This window comes from Ornithodoros turicata, chromosome 5, assembly GCF_037126465.1.
Source record: "Ornithodoros turicata isolate Travis chromosome 5, ASM3712646v1, whole genome shotgun sequence".
Classification (NCBI taxonomy): Eukaryota; Metazoa; Arthropoda; class Arachnida; order Ixodida; family Argasidae; genus Ornithodoros; species Ornithodoros turicata.
Genome location: NC_088205.1, coordinates 73014269 through 73032371, shown reverse-complemented (window position 1 = coordinate 73032371; position 18103 = coordinate 73014269). Strand labels below are relative to the sequence as shown.

General features: G+C 45.8%; 1 protein-coding gene across 2 annotated transcripts; it reads right to left on the bottom strand.

Annotated features, from left to right (window-relative positions):
• Positions 1 to 2197: 2197 nt before the first annotated feature.
• LOC135394747 (nucleoporin p58/p45-like) lies at positions 2198 to 17174 on the bottom strand. 2 transcript variants are annotated; one of them, XM_064625666.1, is made up of 20 exons: positions 16937 to 17174; positions 16727 to 16785; positions 16596 to 16649; positions 16463 to 16507; positions 16349 to 16393; positions 16172 to 16231; positions 15231 to 15275; positions 14305 to 15147; positions 13301 to 13615; positions 13118 to 13234; positions 12681 to 12699; positions 12542 to 12604; positions 12289 to 12463; positions 8239 to 8318; positions 8043 to 8161; positions 7228 to 7310; positions 4855 to 5059; positions 4741 to 4782; positions 2737 to 2826; positions 2198 to 2568 (listed from the first exon to the last, which is right to left on the bottom strand). In XM_064625666.1, the coding sequence occupies exons 1-20, from the start codon at positions 17023 to 17025 to the stop codon at positions 2471 to 2473; spliced, it is 2646 nt and encodes an 881-aa protein (XP_064481736.1). In that variant the 5' UTR covers positions 17026 to 17174; the 3' UTR covers positions 2198 to 2470. The 2 variants fall into 2 exon arrangements, with proteins under 2 accessions (XP_064481736.1, XP_064481737.1); XM_064625667.1 differs by having other exon boundaries at positions 2379 to 2568; positions 2727 to 2826.
• Positions 17175 to 18103: the final 929 nt, after the last annotated feature.

Here is an 18103-nt window from a genome sequence, read left to right as displayed (position 1 = left end):
GAAGATCACTCATTTGACCATTAGCGAGTTCTAATATACATCGAAAGCATTCTACGAAAACGATACGATAGAAGAGGGCAAATCAACTCCAAGCTTAGCAACGTGATGTCACTCCGCAACAAAATCACCACAAATACTGTAGTATGGTGAGTAGTATACCCGTTATCTTTGGGATATCAGGAACATGTGTACGAAATGTCTGTCCAAAACTGCACAGATTTTACTCAAACGAATTATATTACGAAGCGAGCGCTTCGCCTGTGTGAAGCGAGAGTCACACTGCTGACATCATCCGGCAAGGGAGAAAGAATACAGGCCTGGAAGCAGACAATGCTGGGTGACGTCACGAACTTAGTGTGGAGCTCTGTTTTCTGCTCTTCGCATTTCGGTTTGTTGTCTTCATTTACGAATTACGTACTCGCGCAAAATAAATGCGAATGTTGTACTGTATTCGGTATCGAGGGGGTGGCTCGTGTTCGGTATGATGGTCACTTTTTTCTTTTTCTTTTTTCGAATCCTTGCGAAGTCTATACTCATTAAAGACGGCGGCCGCCAGTATTCATCCCAATGGGAAGAGAGATTTTGGCAGTCCACCCCTGGTTATGTCGTCGCTGGGGACGAGGCTAAGGAGCGCACGGAGACTTGTGGCTTGAGAGTAACGCGACAAGGTCTATAAAACAGGTGTCCCAGGTATCTCTGTAGAATATCGCGCCTTGGATGTTTGAGAGGAAGCAGCATGCAGATCCCTGGGGTATCAAAAGATCTAGTATATACCAGACGTTGGGCACTGATTTAGCATCGAGGGATGTCGCCTGGAGATATACGGATAAATATGTGATGTACGACATTGTTGTTTCGACAGCAACTATTTTTCTTGTGCTGAAAGCAAGCAAAGACTTCTGGGAACCTAACTAGATATGGGGGAACAAGTAAAATTGTTACACATCTCTATCGTTCGCGTGCTGCTGGCCGTGCGAAGTATTTATCTGTGCGTAACACTCGTCAAGCAACAGAGGAATTCCATCACTTTTACAGCTCCACTCAGCAGGTAATCATGGTAAAGGCAATAGCCTGAATGAAAGACACAATATTAGATAGGAAAGAATGTCAGAAACGTTATTGGTTAAACTTGATTGTGCAGATACACGAGTCAATTGCAAAGACGCAACCCCTCACCGTTACAAATGTCTTATGCCCCAATACTCTTACAATGAACGTGCCCCAGCAACTTCTTGTGCAGTATATGCTCTGCTCATTTCGGCAACAAACGCTATTGTGAATGCTCTGGTCTCCCATCAAATCCACATACGCGGTGGAAGGGGCATAAAGGGAGCCTGCTCTTATTTTTAGGGTGAGAGCACCTTTAAACACCCTTAACCTTCGCATTCATATCACCGAGGCGGCGTCACTTCTGATATATTTTAAGTCAGAACAGCGGTTCATAAACGTTCCACATTTGTCCCATTATCCCGAGGTGACATCGCAGGGATGTACCTATGACATCCAAACAGTGCCCATACCCTGGTCTCATGGATGTCGCATGGATATCTGGGATATCCAGGCTGCCCCCAGGGATATCCCATTGTCCAAGATAGGATATCCTGCAGACGTCGTCAGGTTACTCTTAACTGTTCATAGTTTGCAGGATTTGCAATGCGATTCAATTCAACTCGAGCAACACCAAGGTCGGCGAGGCTCGGAACCGTCTACGTCATGATACTATTGCTAGTCCCAAAAACTATCACGACACAATTCCGATTCACTCAACAGTGGGATAATTGATAGCTATAACGATAATTATCGACACGACATTGCTGGAAATACAAAAGATGAGGGGCAACAAGGGTTACAGTGAACTTACTCCTTGGCCTTGCCTATATCACTGGTCGAAGTAGCTGCACAACATACAGCCACCTCATGCAAGAAACGTGCAGGTGTTGTGTAGAACTATTCTGGTCCCCATGTTTTGTCGCCATCTCAGATTCACCCTGATCAGTTCTCCATGGAGCAAACCTGATGCACATAAACCCTACAAGGCCTGCTTACTGCCTCTGCTCCTTTATCACACAAACTGCAGAGAACTGCCATGAGTTTGAGAACTTGTTTAAACGAGGAAATCCTAAGAGTGCCTGCAACTACTGAAGGCAGGCCACCACTGCAGAATACCAACTACAAGTCATGCTGAATAGCAAATTGGTAGCAAAAGCTTTACTTCTTTACATGCTGAATAGCAAAAGCTTTACGTCATTCGAAAGACTTCACTTAATTTGACCTGACACATAAGCATGATCCAGCAAGTTGAAGCATGAGTTACGTGAAGTGAAAGTTCTGTACAAACGAAGCCGTCGACAATGTGCTGTAGCAGGAACTTGCAAAAATGCAAGCAATGTAGAAATCTTTACCTGCGGCAGTCAGATGCCCTGCCACCTATAATATTATCAACATTACTATTAAAATGATTTCCTATTTATCATTTCTTTCCGCGTTTGTTCCCTGGAGGTGGCTTCTGGAGCTGAAAAGGCTGAGTAGAAACCTGGCTGACGGGAGATGCCCCAAACGTGTCGGCACCTGAAAGGAGTCACTCGGGATTAGAACCCGCAAGATTATCGCAAAAATGGGGCAATGATAGTACTACTACAGCAGTAGAGACATAGGACATGGACAAATGCAGTGCCTCTCTACACAATGGTAGAGAAACTTCTTCCAACAGAAAAACTACTTCTTACCACTATTTACCTAGGGGTTTGAATGACGAACCGGTGGACCCAAAGAGAGATGGTGAGCTGAAGGATGACTGGGCACCAAATAACCCCGATGTGTTCAGGCCTGGCAAAGAGGGTTGACATTCAATATCCCTGAGTAGAGATGTCCATTCCAAACGCTGGATGTTTCTTTTTTTTTTTACAACTTCTTCCCCACAACTTGCAAGTGTAGGCATGTAATGGCAAATTCGGGGGGTCATTTCATGGCAGGTTGGCGCCTGAGCTGGATCATCATGCAGAGCGTCAAACCGAAATGTTTTTCAGTTTTTGTTTCCGGTTCAGGTTCGGCCATAAAGGTTTTTGTTCCGCTCTGGAGTTCACATAGATCAGTTCGATTAACCGGTTAGAGGCTGTAAACCGGTTCGAGGTTCTAAAATTATAGTAGCCACTAAAAATGATACAAGATCTCTTAGTTAAATTTTTTTATGCATTTATTTCCGTTTTTCGACCAACATGACCCCCTTTCATCACTCCCCCGAGCAACGTGATGCCAATCTAGGCAGGCCACTCGGTTCAGCTCCAAGATGGCGCGCTAGTAATTACAGTTCAGTTCAGTTCCAGCTAAAAATAATGATTAATTCCGGTGTTCGGTTTCGTCCAACGCTCTGGGATCACGCGACCATTGCTACCCGAACATGAGTGCCAGGAACCTAGTGGTTTTAGTCACTTGGATCACGTTCCGCCATCGCCGCATTCCATCATCTGCTAACTTACATGAACTTCTATGTGCGGGCTAATCAGACGACACCGGATATAGTTCGCTTTGACCAAGCAAATATGACTGTTCGGGATCTGTCACCACCTGACTTCACCATAAAATTAAATTTTTAAAGCATCCGTCACCAATACAGAGACAACTAAACAGCACTAAAGCACTGCAGACGACGAGTTAGATGGGTTGATATCAAGGTTCAACAATGTGAACAACATAAAAGAGAGGGTATTAGGTATTGCATGAACGTACAACACCGACGGAGGATGTACTGCTCGCGACACCGTTGTCTGGAATCAGCTCCTCGTGGTTTATCGCGTCTCAAATCTCCTGGTGTTTAAATACAACATTGGAACCACATTTCCCAGGACACGCGAGGAAATATGGGCTGCAGTACTGACAGGAGATTCCAGACATCAGTCTCGCAAGCAGTACGTAACAGTGACAGTAACTGCTTGAAGTAACTGAAGAATTGTTGAAAAGTTATGCTACACAAATCACATACATAGTCATACATTTTTTCGTGCCTTCACATATCGTTCCTACTGTATTCCCCTAAAGCCAACTGGCAAAAGGGTAGTGCAGGACTGGAACAAACTGGCTGATTCGACCAGCTATTCGCCTCTCCAGCTACCTACAGAGGCACTCGCATAGTCTTCAAGATGGCGGAGAAAAGGATGATTGCCGATGTACCACAGTCGATGAACAAACCAACCTGCTTCTTGCCTTCTTCCACGAGACACCGCTTCCAAACTTGTACAAATAACAACTCACGCGTGGTTTCCTGCTGTCTTCGTTGTTTTTGTTCACACCACACCTGTGATAGTATCTTTTTTCTCTTCCCGACACTGAATATTCTTCTCCGTAGTAGTTTTGCGGTGCGGAATTGAGCAGTGCTGTTGCTGTTCTGAGTTCTGTAAACCTGGAAGCTCCATCGCACATGAAGAGAAGTTCCGACAGTTTCGGGTCAGCGCGAAATATACCTGTCGTCTGCTGTTACTATCATTCATTGAGTGCTTCTGCTGGGGTCCGATAGGTGGCAAGCAGCCAGCTGGAGAGGCGAACAGCTATGTTCTACGCATACACAAGAAGGACATTCTAAGAGGTTACCAAAACATCAACTGCTCTAGGGGCACATTAGAAAAGAGAAAAAGGTGTCACAGTAGAATTAACATACATAATAGGCTTGCGCTACACTGCACCTTGTGGTACTACTACCACTACCACTACTACTACAGTACACATCACCAGCTAGGATTTACATACCTCCGCCTCCTGGTGCTGGCTGCATACCTAACTGACCTAAGCCTGCAAAGAGTAAGGTAATAGTCATGAACTGAAGAAAAACTGTCAATGAAGCATCGATCAGCTGAAACGAACCTCCGACAGATGGTTGTGCAGCTCGGTCCAAAGCCAGAGCCATTGCAAGGGCAGCATCACTTCTTGCATTTGAAAATGGTGCTGGGCCAAAGGTAACTGGGACGCGATTGTTCATTGCAGCACGTGCTGCCACCTGAATATGGCCTTCTGCGGCCAGTCCACAGGAGGTTCCTCTCCTCAGGCTCAGGAACTCCTCTTTTCGTTTCTGTATTCATGCCAAAAATCGTGCACAAAATTCCTCTCTTATCCAAACAAGAACAAAGAAAAGTCACCAAACAGCAAATGACAATAAGAAAAAGCACTGAGAATGAAATAGTGCATTCGAGCTTTTATTCCATCACCAGCAACCTGACAGCAGACTATATTTGATGGTAGTGCATTCATTCTATAACTGTTCTGCCCCAAATGTTGTGTATGGGTACGGTAGACTGCATTTGTGGGATGAACTGCACTGAGAGTTAGTCAACATGTTCCATGCAGCCTGCTTTGTATCTTCTCATGTTTATATTTACATTGTAAATTTCCTGTATGTTTCTTTAGAAAGTGCACATATTTCCATACGTTACTGAACATAGCTCTAAATATTGGGAGTACATTTACTGGAACGTGCAGTGCCCAAAGTACAGTGCAGGCCATGAACTCACAGAAGATGCATACTTTAGTGACCGACTATTGTAAAGCGGGCTTCACCTAAAGCGCGAATGTACAGTGGTGAAGCCGACTTGCAGAATGAAACACTGGCAGTTTAGCAAAATAGCAATAGCAAAATTTCAAAATCGAATCAAATACGAATATCTTATAGACACCGTGAATTGAATTCAAACTGTTTATTTCAATTTCAAATCAAATTCAAGTATTCCCCATAAGCCCAATGAAGCCCAAGAATGAAGGAGTGTTTGCAGACGAGTAGTAGTAAAAGAGATGCTTTCCTTGCACTCAAAAGCTTTGTAACTCTCTTTGTAATCTCCGCATTCGCTATGGTACGGTAACCTGGGAGACGGCTATTACTCAAGGTACAGCGTAATCTGGTACAGCGTAATCTGGGACAGCTCCAGCCGCTATGTACCACACGAAATGTGTTATCTTTGACAAGAAACGACGGCTGGAGGTAGATGGCTACTATCATTTTTGCGACTTTAGAGGGTACGTTGGCCTTACTTCACGTATGAATCACGCTCTGTGCTCCACGCTTTTAGTTACAGTAAAGCCCGCGAATAACGATATCTCGCACAACGATAACCCTAGTAAAACGACGGTTTATGATTTTACCATCAAAACATGCCTTATTCCTATTGGGGGAACGACCCGCGTTTCAGAGTACTCGTATAACGATGTTGGACCCTGTCCCGTGCGCGTGACATCGTGGCGAAAAAGAAAAAAAAAGAGGCAAGAAAAGAAGTCAGCTTCTTTCCATTTTCCAATAATGTCAGTAAAAGAGGTCGGTGGTAATGCCTCTGTGTGTCCGTATTTGGCCAATTCTGCTCAAAATCGCGAGGCGATTCGAAAGACCCGCAAGTTGCGCGACAGTGTTCTAAAGCGAGCTTCTCCTAAAGGACTCAAGCGTTAGGTGAAGCTGACTTGCAGAATGCCGACGTGTAACGTTGACAGAAGTTGTCCGGATATCTTCCCTCCTCGAGTTCTGATTGCTGATGTCAGCGTTTTTTTACCACGGGTTTCTTTTGCTACACGCAGGGCGGCGCGCGACTTTTCGGGGACGGGCCATTTAAGTCAGCCCTGGCTTAATGATGAACTCCATATCACGATGGAATTCACGATTACCGTCAATATCGTTATACGCGGGTTTCACTATTTCCAGCGGATTCGTTTGCACTTGGAAGTAGCCCATTCGATGCCTCCATATTGTTTACCAACACCGCGATGGTGCGAGTAAAGAAAATCGATGGCCACTGTTGCACACTCAGTGTGCTGCGCTCCAACTTTCGGTTTACAAATTACAAAGTTCACATTATGATTTTGACGACAAGATGACGTCAACCTAGCATATTACGTTTTGGGCCAGCATAAAATTCAACGCATCTCTACTCCTACTTCACAACACATTTCACTGTACACGAATTTTTGCAACTGCCTCAGTCTCGCCCACAATGCTGATGCGAAAGTGTGCCAACGAAGGAGATGCACCAAGTTCCAGAAATGTTCAAAAACAGCGAATACTCAAAATCGCGTGGACATACTGCTCAAATAGCACTACTACTAGATTTGACTTCAAAGTTTCGAATATTCGCGCTTCTAAAAAGCACACAATGATAGACCAACGCACAAATGTGACACTGGCAACACCATCATCATCTTAAATCACCACCCAGTTTAATTTCCACCTGTATAGAGTAAGAGGTTAAAATGGGAACGTACCTGTACACTATTATGCAAACTGTGAAGTTGTGCCGCAAGAGAGACAAAGGTTTCGTGTTGCCTTTTCACAAGGAGGGTGAGATCTGTGATGAAATCGTAAAAAGAAAAGTCTAAGTAAAAAAGTTTACGAAAAGGCAAAATGATGTTCTGAAATAAACAATGAGGACAACCAACAACTAAATGAGGACAACCAACAACCCAATTAGGCCCTCTGTTGCCAGGTTTTATGTTTTTCCAAAATTTTTCCCCAAAAGCTGTAAAACAGGGCAAGATCGGGCAATGTATCTTGTGAACGGTTATACCTCTGGGTGGAAAAGAACGCACTCCAGATGAAGAGGAGATGTCGAGTTGCACCACTGAGTGGAAAGTGCGTACAGTAGAACCTCGTTAACTCAGATACCTCAAAACATCAGTTAAGTCACAGGTTAAGGCTATTTCAAAGTCCCGTCCATCCTACGTTTGAAGCTGTGAAAACCGAAGTTCTGTGCTACCTATTCTGTTAGTTGCAGAGCAGAGTGGTGTTTAGTTGCCCCTCCTCCTCATTCTATGAGGAGAGGGGGATGCTGGTATTACTGTGCTGTTGCATGTTTTTCGTGATTTCAACTTTTAGCGATTATTTTTCTTATAGGTGGTCATTTTGTGTAACTCTGGTTCTGTAGTGCAAACAAAGTTTACTGGTATGTACCATATTTGACTGCACAATGAGGATTTTTACCTCGAAAATGAGCCCTTAAAAATATGGACGTAACGTAACGCGTAACTATAGTTACACAAGAAGCTTCGCAATGAACTTGTACCAAAGGAAAGGTATCTACCTTGAGGAGTCAGAGACGACGAACTAGACATTGACGCAAAGTGCTGTTCTAACTCCTCTATCTGTTGCTTGTACAGCTTCATCTGTTGGCTGAAACTTGCTACTAGCCTTTGGAAGTACCTGTCAGCATTTGGATACACCATTTGCGTGAGAGTAAACCAGCAACCAGATATAATATAGTGTCGTACAGTACTTACACGGTGGGAGCAGTGTTCTCGTACTGCAGAGCAGCAGGCGTTTCTTTAGTGTGGTGAGCAATTTCGGCATTCTTCAATTCCTGAATGGTGCAGACAAAAAGTAAAGAAGGAAATCAGGAAAGGGACAGCATTGTTGGTACAACTCTGGTTATGTATATGTAGGGCCTGATTTTTTCGGGTTTTATTTTTCAGCTAAATCGGGGGGGGGGGGGGGGGGGGGGGGGGGGTAAATATCGGGTTATATTTTGCTTCAATAATTCGGGTGTAATCGGGTTGAACTGCACCTCATTCAACCCAATTGTGGTTGAATCGGGTGGAATCTGGTGTAAATCATCAGTTTAATCTGCATATTACAAACGGCACATCAGTAGACACAGGGTCATGCATGTAAGAGGCAACAGGGTCTCTGTTTTGACAGTCTGTATGAGCATGCTTCTGCATTTACAACACTGTTTCCAAAGTTCTGCATTAGTTGTGATGACTTTGGATCCCCCTGATCTAGCAGTTTTCGGGGAAATATCGGGTTAAACCCTGTTTTTCCTTATTTGAATCGGGGGGTAAATATTGGGTGTATTCGGGTATAACCCTAAAATGTCAGGCCCTATGTATATACTGTATTTATTCACATATTGGACGCCCTCGCATATTGAATGCACCCCCAACTCAAGCGCCCAAATGCTGGCACTTTTTTTTCTTCCACGCACATTCTTTACAGCACAGACTTCAGTAGCATGGCCGGATCGTCTCGCGCAACCAACGAAAATGAGCGCCTGGCACCAGAGTGATGAACGACGAATGCGACAGGCATACAGAAGTACTTCATCCAGACTTGAAGGAACGGAAGATGATTTGGTGAGGGAGAATAGAGATATTCAATTTTTGAGGGATCGCCGCAGATATCTTGGAATTAATTGCGACGTTCGATTCCAGGGAGATCACCACGGATATGAATGCACCCCCTTATACGCAAGTAAATACACAGTATCAATTTCAAACATTCCATTCACGCGTCTGCACTACAGTCGAACCCGCATATTTCGAACCCGCATATTTAGAATTATTGTGTATATCGAACAGAAAACATATCCCCTTGAAAATTACATGTAAAGTATAGCACAAAGTTTCGGCTTTATCAAACTTCCGTACCTCGGAACCTCCATACATCGAACATCGAGCTCCTGAAAAGGCGGCCTGTTCCAAGCGCTCGTACTGGCAATCTCGCGCCATCGGAGCGGAGGGTGGGAGGGAAGGGCTGCTTGGACAACACGGTGGAAAGGAGGCGCCCATAGTGCAGTGTGACGTAAAACAACCAATGATAAGGCTTTTTGAGCCCCTCATCTCCTCTCCACCGTGTGGAAGCAGTTGGCGTGGAGTACATGAGAAGGCGAAGTGTGGAGCAACAAAGGACCTCGTGGTTCGAGCATGGATGTCAAGAAGAGAAAAAAATCTGGACTTTTCGTCAAAGCTGGAGATCATACGACGGGTCGAACATGGTGAGAAGAAATCGTCCATAGCAGATGCATTCGGCATTCGCCGAAGCACGTTGAGTACAATTCTCAAGAACAAGGCTGGGATAAAAGTGAAGGCATCGGAACAGAATCGTTCCGGAGCTTGCAGTGTACGTGCTCCAGCCTACGATAAAGTTGAAAAAGCTTTGTACAGTTGGTTTTCGGACATCCGCTCGAGGAACATTCCTGTGGACAGCCGAATGTTGATGGAAAAAGCAAAATGTTTCGCCATGACGTTTGAAGAGCACAACTTTTGTGGTGGTTCTGGCTCGCTGCAACGCTTCAAGAACCGGTATGGAATTGTTGGAAAAGCTGTGTCTGGCGAAAGTGAGTGCGCCAACAACGCTGATATAGAGAAGTGGCTGACAGAAGAGTGGCCAGAAATTTGTGCAGCGTTTCCTACGGCAGACATCTTCAATGCTGATGAGACAGCACTCTTCTGGCAAATGCTTCCGAACAAGACGCTGGATTTACGGGGCAGCATGTGCCACGGAGGGGAAATGAGCAAGGTGCGTGTCTCCTTCCGTCTTGCTGCGAATATATGGACGGATCAGTAAAGCTACGGCCGTTTGTGATTGGCAAAAGTAAATCGCCACGTTGCCTAAAGAACTGCAAAAGCCTGCGAGTTCGTTACGGATTTAACAAGAAAGCGTGGATGACGCAGGACATTTTCGTCTAATGGCTGAAGGAATGGGACGCGCAGCTAGCCAGGTCTGGCCGCAAGATATGTCTACTTTTGGACAATTGTTCAGCGCATAGTACCTCTGTGAAGCTGAAGAACATTAGGGTCAAGTTCCTCGCACCAAACACCACGTCGAAATTGCAGCCACTTGACCAGGGAGTCATAAAAGCATTCAAGGTGGCATACAGGCGACGACTTGTGCAGAGGGTCCTCGTGAACCTTCGAGTGGGCCTGGAACTGAAAGTACATCTGCTCGGTGCAATGCAAATGATAGCCGGAGCATGGACTGATGTAAAACAAAGCACCATCGTAAACTGCTTTGGAAAAGCAGGACTAGTTGTGGCCGCCGAGAATGTGTGTGCTGTGACGGAGGACGATGATGATGTGAGTTGTTTGGACGCGGCGCTTCGAGAACTATCGGTGTTTCCGGGCGTCGTTCCCCATCTGTGAGTGCGACAGACCACGCCGGTGTCGACGATGCTGTGGAAGCTGTGGCAGAACTCACTGATGCAGACATTGTGGCCGACATTGCCGGTGCCGATGAAGGGGATAGCACCGACGACGAAGAACCACAACCATTGCCGACAGCTACTGAGCTCATTTCGGCGTTCCAAGTGATTCGTCGCTGCTGTGTGGACATGGAAGGCTCCGGCCTTACAAACATGGAGCATCTTGAAAAAATTGAGACGCGTGTGCTTAACTTCCTGGCCCACAACAAAACACAAGCTAAGGTGACAGATTTTTTTGTTGTGAAATAAAGTATTTTCGCTACTTTCGACTTTTCTATCACCGAGGGAGTGGGGGTTGGGGGTTAGTGTCGCTCGCGGGTGCTTAAGTCGCCACGAATTCAGCGCGCCTGATACATCGAATTATGGATATATCGAACTATTTTGCGATCCCCTTCGGGTTCGATATATGCGGGTTCGAATGTATATTAAAAATAAACTTGCTTTTTCTTTCTAAAACGATTCCGTATGACACTTGAGATCTGAACGGCTACAGAATGGCTGCATACTGACCAGACCTGTAGAGAAATTAATTACAAGTAATTCAATTACGGTAGTTAATTACATTCTTAGCAATTAACTACTTCCAGAATTACATTCGATTAGATGTAATGGTAACTGTAGTTGAATTACTTTTGCAAGTAACACACAACACATTTTGGATTACTTCTGGAACTACTTTGGACCCTGTCTGGGAAGACCAAATGTTTAAGGTTTGAGTCATTTCCATAGCGATCTTCCTTGTGTGCTCGTGCCCATGAAGTACAACATCGGGCTGCCCAGCAGTGCACCGGTGGAACGGTTGTTTTCAGTTGGTGGTCTTGTTATGACAAGGAGACGTAGCAGCCTTACAGACAAGAACTTTGAAAATACCCTACTCCTGATAGCCGACTGGCATTACAAGGTGCACTCTGATCAGCACTTTGTTCAACGTACCTGAAGCAAGAAAGCCTTCTGAATGTGGTGTTCAGTGCTCCTTTAAAATGGCAAGGGAATTGCCCAAATAGACTGCTTCTCTTACTTATCTACCACAAGCATCAGAGCTTGCGCGTTGCAGTGAACTTTGTAAATGTAATTCAGTGTAACACGATTACTTTTTAGAGTAATTGTAATTGAATTAAAATACAAATTCACTAATTGTAACCAATTTAATTACTTTCGTGAACTTGTAATTGTAATCGTAATTCGATTACTGCAGAAAAGTAATTTTTACAGGTCTGCTACCGACATCCATGTTTTCCTACGTCATTCAGTAGAGAGTGAATCTATAGGCAACACCTATCACACTAGTGGAATTCCCCACTAGTGAAATTTTCAGTAGCAACTTAGAAGGCCTCAATACGGACACACATACCAGCGCAGTGTCCTCCTTCAACCTGTCGATGGCTAATGCATTCCTCTGAATTCCACTCTCAATAGTGGATAGCAGTTGCCGTAGTGCACTTGTCTCCTCTTGTACTTTGGTAATCAGACGAGAAGAGACCCTGAAGATCTCCTCTCTCACTTCCTTCTGCTCATTCACGTAAGCCCTGGCAATACGAATGGGACCCTTATTAACAAAGCTGGCATAATCAACGGATAACAATGAGTGGTAATAAATTTCGTACTTGAATGACTCCACTGTCTGTACAATCTCGTTTGGGAGAGTGCTCTCTTTCACTGCTTTGTCACTGTTGGAGGGGGGGACATGGCATTTAGTGTGTTTTGTTAGCAAATGTGCACCCAAACAGGAACGTAATGACTTACGCTTTTCCTCCGGCGGAGCCTAGCAGACGACATGAAGATGAAAAAAAAAAGAAAATAATCACAAATAAGTGAGTACCACTACCTGAAGCAACGATCCTTTTTTTACATAATGGCTGCAAACAGTGAAATAGCCTGACACAAGTAGTACACTGTACACGTATCAGGCAGTCTTGGTGCAAAAAAAAAAAGTTTGTAGAGGCATTACAAAAGCCTACGACTTATCACAAGGACATGCTGACATACCCAAAGACAAGGATGAGAACAGCAACCAAAATTGTAACAGCAAGAATTAAGAGACTATTTCTGAAAAGAAGGGTCGATTGACCTTTGTTTGGTTCTCAAGTGTCACCAAGAGACGTTAGGTTAGTGCTCGTTAGGTGCGGAGTTAAAGGTTTGGTCCTGGAACACCAGGAAGGGGAGCTCATTATTCAACGCACCTGCAGCACTGGACGCCGGCAAGATGTCCACACCTCCCAACCCAACGGACGAAGTGGCGGGAACTGTCGCGGATGCCGTTGCACTCAGGCTCGGAGCGCTCGTGGAACTGAGACTACCTGCATTTTCGATCATGTTCAGCGCGTTAGGCAGCCCAATGTTGTAAAAACTGTCACACATAGTACCTAAAGAAAATCCTGTCGAGGTTGTAGCTGTCTGACCAAAGACAGGTGCTGCTGCTCCTGATGTGGTGGTAGTCGTGGTCGGGAACAAAGACGCACCGAAGACCGATGGAGCGGTGGTGGCAGCAGCCGTGGTAGTCGTAAGGAGGCTGGACCCTCCGAAAGTCAAGCCAGCCGTCGTAGTCGTGGCAGCCGTAGTAGTCGTAGTCGTGCCAAATCCACCAAAGGAGAACGAGGGAGTCGACGCAGCCGCTGTAGTCGTGGTTGTTACGGTTAGAGACGGCGCGGAGGTTGTCGCTGCAGCGCTCGTCGGTGTTGCTGCGGAGGAAATTTTGCCATTTTATATGCATAATACTACAACGCGAGAGATTTTGAGGAACACTCCTTTACCCTAACGCCCCGTAGATAGTCCGTCGGGAGGGTTCTCTCACCTTGGTAGCGCAGTAAGATACAAGATCTTGATTAACAAGTATTACTTAAGTCGTGAGCAGATTATTGTCTCGAAAGGAAATCATTGATATAGTCAATCGGTGACCGGGTGATTCCGGAGTATGCTGGTCCATTCATTCATTGATTTTCTCGATGGCCCGTGTTACAATCCCCTGCAGAGCATGGCTTTTTTTGCACAATACACATGTATATTTAGACAATACAATACCCATTTACCCAATTTTACCCCTCCCCCCCCAAAATTTAGGGAAAAATATTTCCCTTCAGGCTCTACGCATTGCGACTTTTCAAGCACACCCTGCATAAACCATAACTTGACAAACGTGTCAATAGCACATAGTGATCACTGGCATATTTCATGGAGAACAATTGCAGGTGATTATTCCTCCGGGCATCTAATCTCCACCTCATTCGCAACTGGTGTCGCTACAGTTTTGCTCTTTCACGTATTCAAGCGGAACGCATACATAGTGATCTGCTTTCGTAGCAGAGACTATTCCTAGATAAGAACGAGGTTGCCTTTTGCACAATATTACGAGACAAACAAACATACTCACCAAACGAACCAAAGGTGGTTAAGGTTGGTGCCGCCGTTGAGCTAGCAGTAGTAGTTAGTCCGAAGCCACAGAGAGTCGAAGTACCCGCCGTTGTGGTCGTCGTCGTAGTCGGAAGCTTGCCAAACGTGAATCCTGTCGAAGCACTCGTCGTCACCGCACCGATTCCCGCAAATGGTGTTGCCGTCGTGGTGGTGGCAGGTGTCGCTGCTGCGAGACCTCCAAAAGGAACCGCAGGAGCAGCTGCAGAAGTGGCTGCAGGTGCAGCAGCTGGCTGCGTAGCGGAACCAAAAGTAAATCCAGACGGAGCAGATGTGGCAGGAGCACCGAAAGTATATGTTTGTGCTGGAACTTGAGCTGTGGTTGCTGCAGTTGTTGACATGCTGCCAAAGCCTAGGAAACCCGTTGACGCTGATGTAGCTGCGGGAGTTTTACCGAACCCAGCAAAGGCCACAGGTGCCGCGGTTGGTGCTGCCGTTGATGCGACTGGGGCAGTGCCGAAACCAGTAAATCCTCCAGTGGGCTGTGCGGGCTGAGTTCCAAAGCCAGTAAACGCAGTGGGTGCCGAAGTAGCCGGCGTGCCGAATCCGGTGAATCCGACAGCGGCGGGTGCTGCCGTCGATGGAGTTCCAAAACCCGCAAACCCTCCGGATGGTGCCGAGGTTGTGGTGGCGGTCGATCCGAAGCCTCCAAATCCCGTTGGCGCAGCTCCAAAGCCGACAGATGGTTGAGTTGTTTGTGCTGCGCCGAATCCACCAAATGTTGGGGTTGCAGACTGTGCAGGAGTCGGAGCGCCGAAACCCCCAAAAGAGGGCACTGATGTGGCGGGGGTGTTGAATGAAAATCCTAGTTGAAAATAAAAAGTTACACCAGACGCTTACCTGCCTCGGCACATGCAAAACTAGTGTGGCCCATATTCCACTACTCACCCGAAGTTTGACCAGCTGCCCCAAAGCCAAATGGCTGCGTGGTACCTGCAGTAAAGCCCACGTATAACGATATTGATAGGAATCGCAAATTCCATCGTTATATGGGGTACATCGTTAAACGGGTTGACCTAAATAGTTTACCTAGATAATCGCGTGCCACCCCGCGTGTAGCAAAAGAAAAAGAAACAGATGCGAAAAAAGAAACCTGCTGAGAAAACCTACTAAAAAAAAAGAAGCTGTGTGACATCGCACTGGCTTGGGAAAACAGCGACCAGAACTTGTGGACGGAACCAGGGACAGGGAATCAGGACAACTTCTGGCAACATGACACGTCACCATTCCGCTTCACCTAACGCCTGTGTGCTTTAGAGCATTGCCGCAGGTGGAAAGCGTGTGCTGGGCCTTTTGAATCATCTCGCAAATTTGAGCAGCATTGGCCAAATACGGAGACATAAAAGTGTTACCACCGACCTGTTTCACTGACAGCATTGGAAAATGAACAGTCACTGTCTATTTTCTTGCCTCAATTTTTTTTCTGCTACCCCGTGAGATTTCAATCATCGAGATCTACTGTATCTTATCACGGCGGTTTTCGCCACGAGATTACGCGCGCAGGACAGCATCCAACATCGTGTACTCGGAACCACAGTCTCCACTGCTATACACAGGTCATTTCCCCGTAGAAACAATGTATATTTTGACGGTAAAATCATAAACCATCGTTTTATGAGGGATATCGTTATACGAGATAACGTTACCCGCGTGTTTTACTGTATTACTACAGCACTCATAAATGTGGCCTGTAATATGCTGTATGGTCAAGAAAGTATAGCAAGAGCGGTACTTGAAACTTGCATTTCTTTGCCCTCGCAAGGGACCAAGTTTGTGCAAGCACCACCCCTCTTTCAGAGCAACGTAAAATAGGCGCTGCTTCAACGTACCAACAGGTGCCGACGTTGTGGCAGCAACAGCACCAAACGCGAACGGCTGCTGTGCTGTCCCTGAAAAGCAATACGAGAAATGACTCTCGAGAAGTATACTGTGTCCAATTTCAGAGGTCATAGAATGGCCAATATGCTACAATAATCTATCCATTGTCATCAGAGATGGCACCTCACCTGCCATTGCAGTTTGCGTCCCAAATGTTAACGGTGGATTCATGCCTGAAAACGAGAAATGACACATCCGTTGGGTGCGACAATATTCCTGAAAATTCGTTTAATATCGCGTACCTGGCGCTGCCTGTTGGGTACTGAGGGCAAATGGGTTGACTGTTCCTGTGGAAAGAATAACAGAACTGGCAGATAAAGGTGCTTCGACGGCAAGGTGGCTACATATCAGTTCAAATACGGAAAGCTAACGCACCAGTTTGAGTGGAGCCTGTAGCAGGTGCGCCAAAACTGAAAGGCTGTACCACACCTGCACGGAAGTTCGAATATGAGTACAGCGATAAAAGTGCACCATAGTCAGCATCGTCTTGGAAAAAGGTGGGGTACCTGTTGGAGGTACTGTGGGGGCTGCTCCGAACAACGACTGCGTCGTAGTTGTTTGAGGGCTGGAAGAAATGCGTGTGTGAGCGAGCTAAGAGACACAAGCTTATTTACATACTCTACGATTGCGCTCGTCCAAAACATAAACGTCGAAGACTACGTTGTACATAAACGTTAAAGGAAGCGTCATCAATGGAAAAACGCTCGCAACTTTACCTCTGCATACCGAAAGAGACGTTTCCAAATGGCGAAGCTTGCGTTTGCTGCGTCCCGAAAGAAAACCCACCGCCTCCGGGAACTGTCATATTGAATTGTGCGGTATTTCACCACGTGTCAGAAGAAGGAATATATCACAAAATGACAGTTGTCACACGAACTGCGCTGGACAGCTAGGAAATTCCGCGGCCACCATATTCGAACCAGATTCGAACATTATTCGTCCTCTAGCAACTTCGTCGAGAGTATCAGGTAGCGCAAAAACGAGTATTCTTTCTTAGCAAGGAAACGCAAAATATGTTAAGCATAAACATTAATATAAACAAATATTAAACAAGTTTCATTAATGAAGAATAACGCGTTAATCGTGTTTGTTTCCTGTCAGCTGAATACATGGATGAATAACAGCGGTTACGAGGCTAGCTACCAACCTTCAAAACTTTGGCGGGCTGGCCTCTGGTCGCGAGGATTACGGTCAGGGGGTCTGCTCTTCCTGTTTCTCAATTCTGTTTTTAAGGTTCGTTTCATCGTCTCTGACCAGTCTGATTCTCTCTACCTGATTGTCTCTGCGAGTGTGCAATGGAGACACAGACATATGCGCTTCAAACGGCTTTACGCAAAGGAGCAGCAGCAATTGACTCTGTCATGGCTGAAACGGAGGCAAGCTGCAAAGCTCGCTTTCAAGGCGCTGCCGAGAACCCTGTCGCATTAGTTAAGCATTTCCGTTACATACAAAGTCAAGCCGGTCGACATTCGAAGATGTGTGACACCATCGAAAACGACATGACAAAGTCGGCTGCTGGTGCCCGTGCTGCTACAGATCACTTGGAAGCTGGACTCAAGGGCATGCAAGCCTGTCTCGAGCTTGTCATGCGTGGTGAAGTTGATCCCAAATGAGTGAACTCCAAGTTTGTATCTGAAGACATGTCAATGAATACATCGTTGATGCATAAAGCACATTGAATTTTTTTTTCTCTCTCTCTCTCTGTTGTGCACTGGCATGCAGTTCTTACTGATCTTATCGGTGCACCGCAACGGCTTGCTGAAAGGTAGTCGCCACACATTCCACTACCTGATGTTTTGGTGCACTCATGTTTTCTTGTAAGCCTTGGGCTGCTGCACAGCACAAATACTGATCCAAGAAAGCAATACTACCTTTGTATTGTG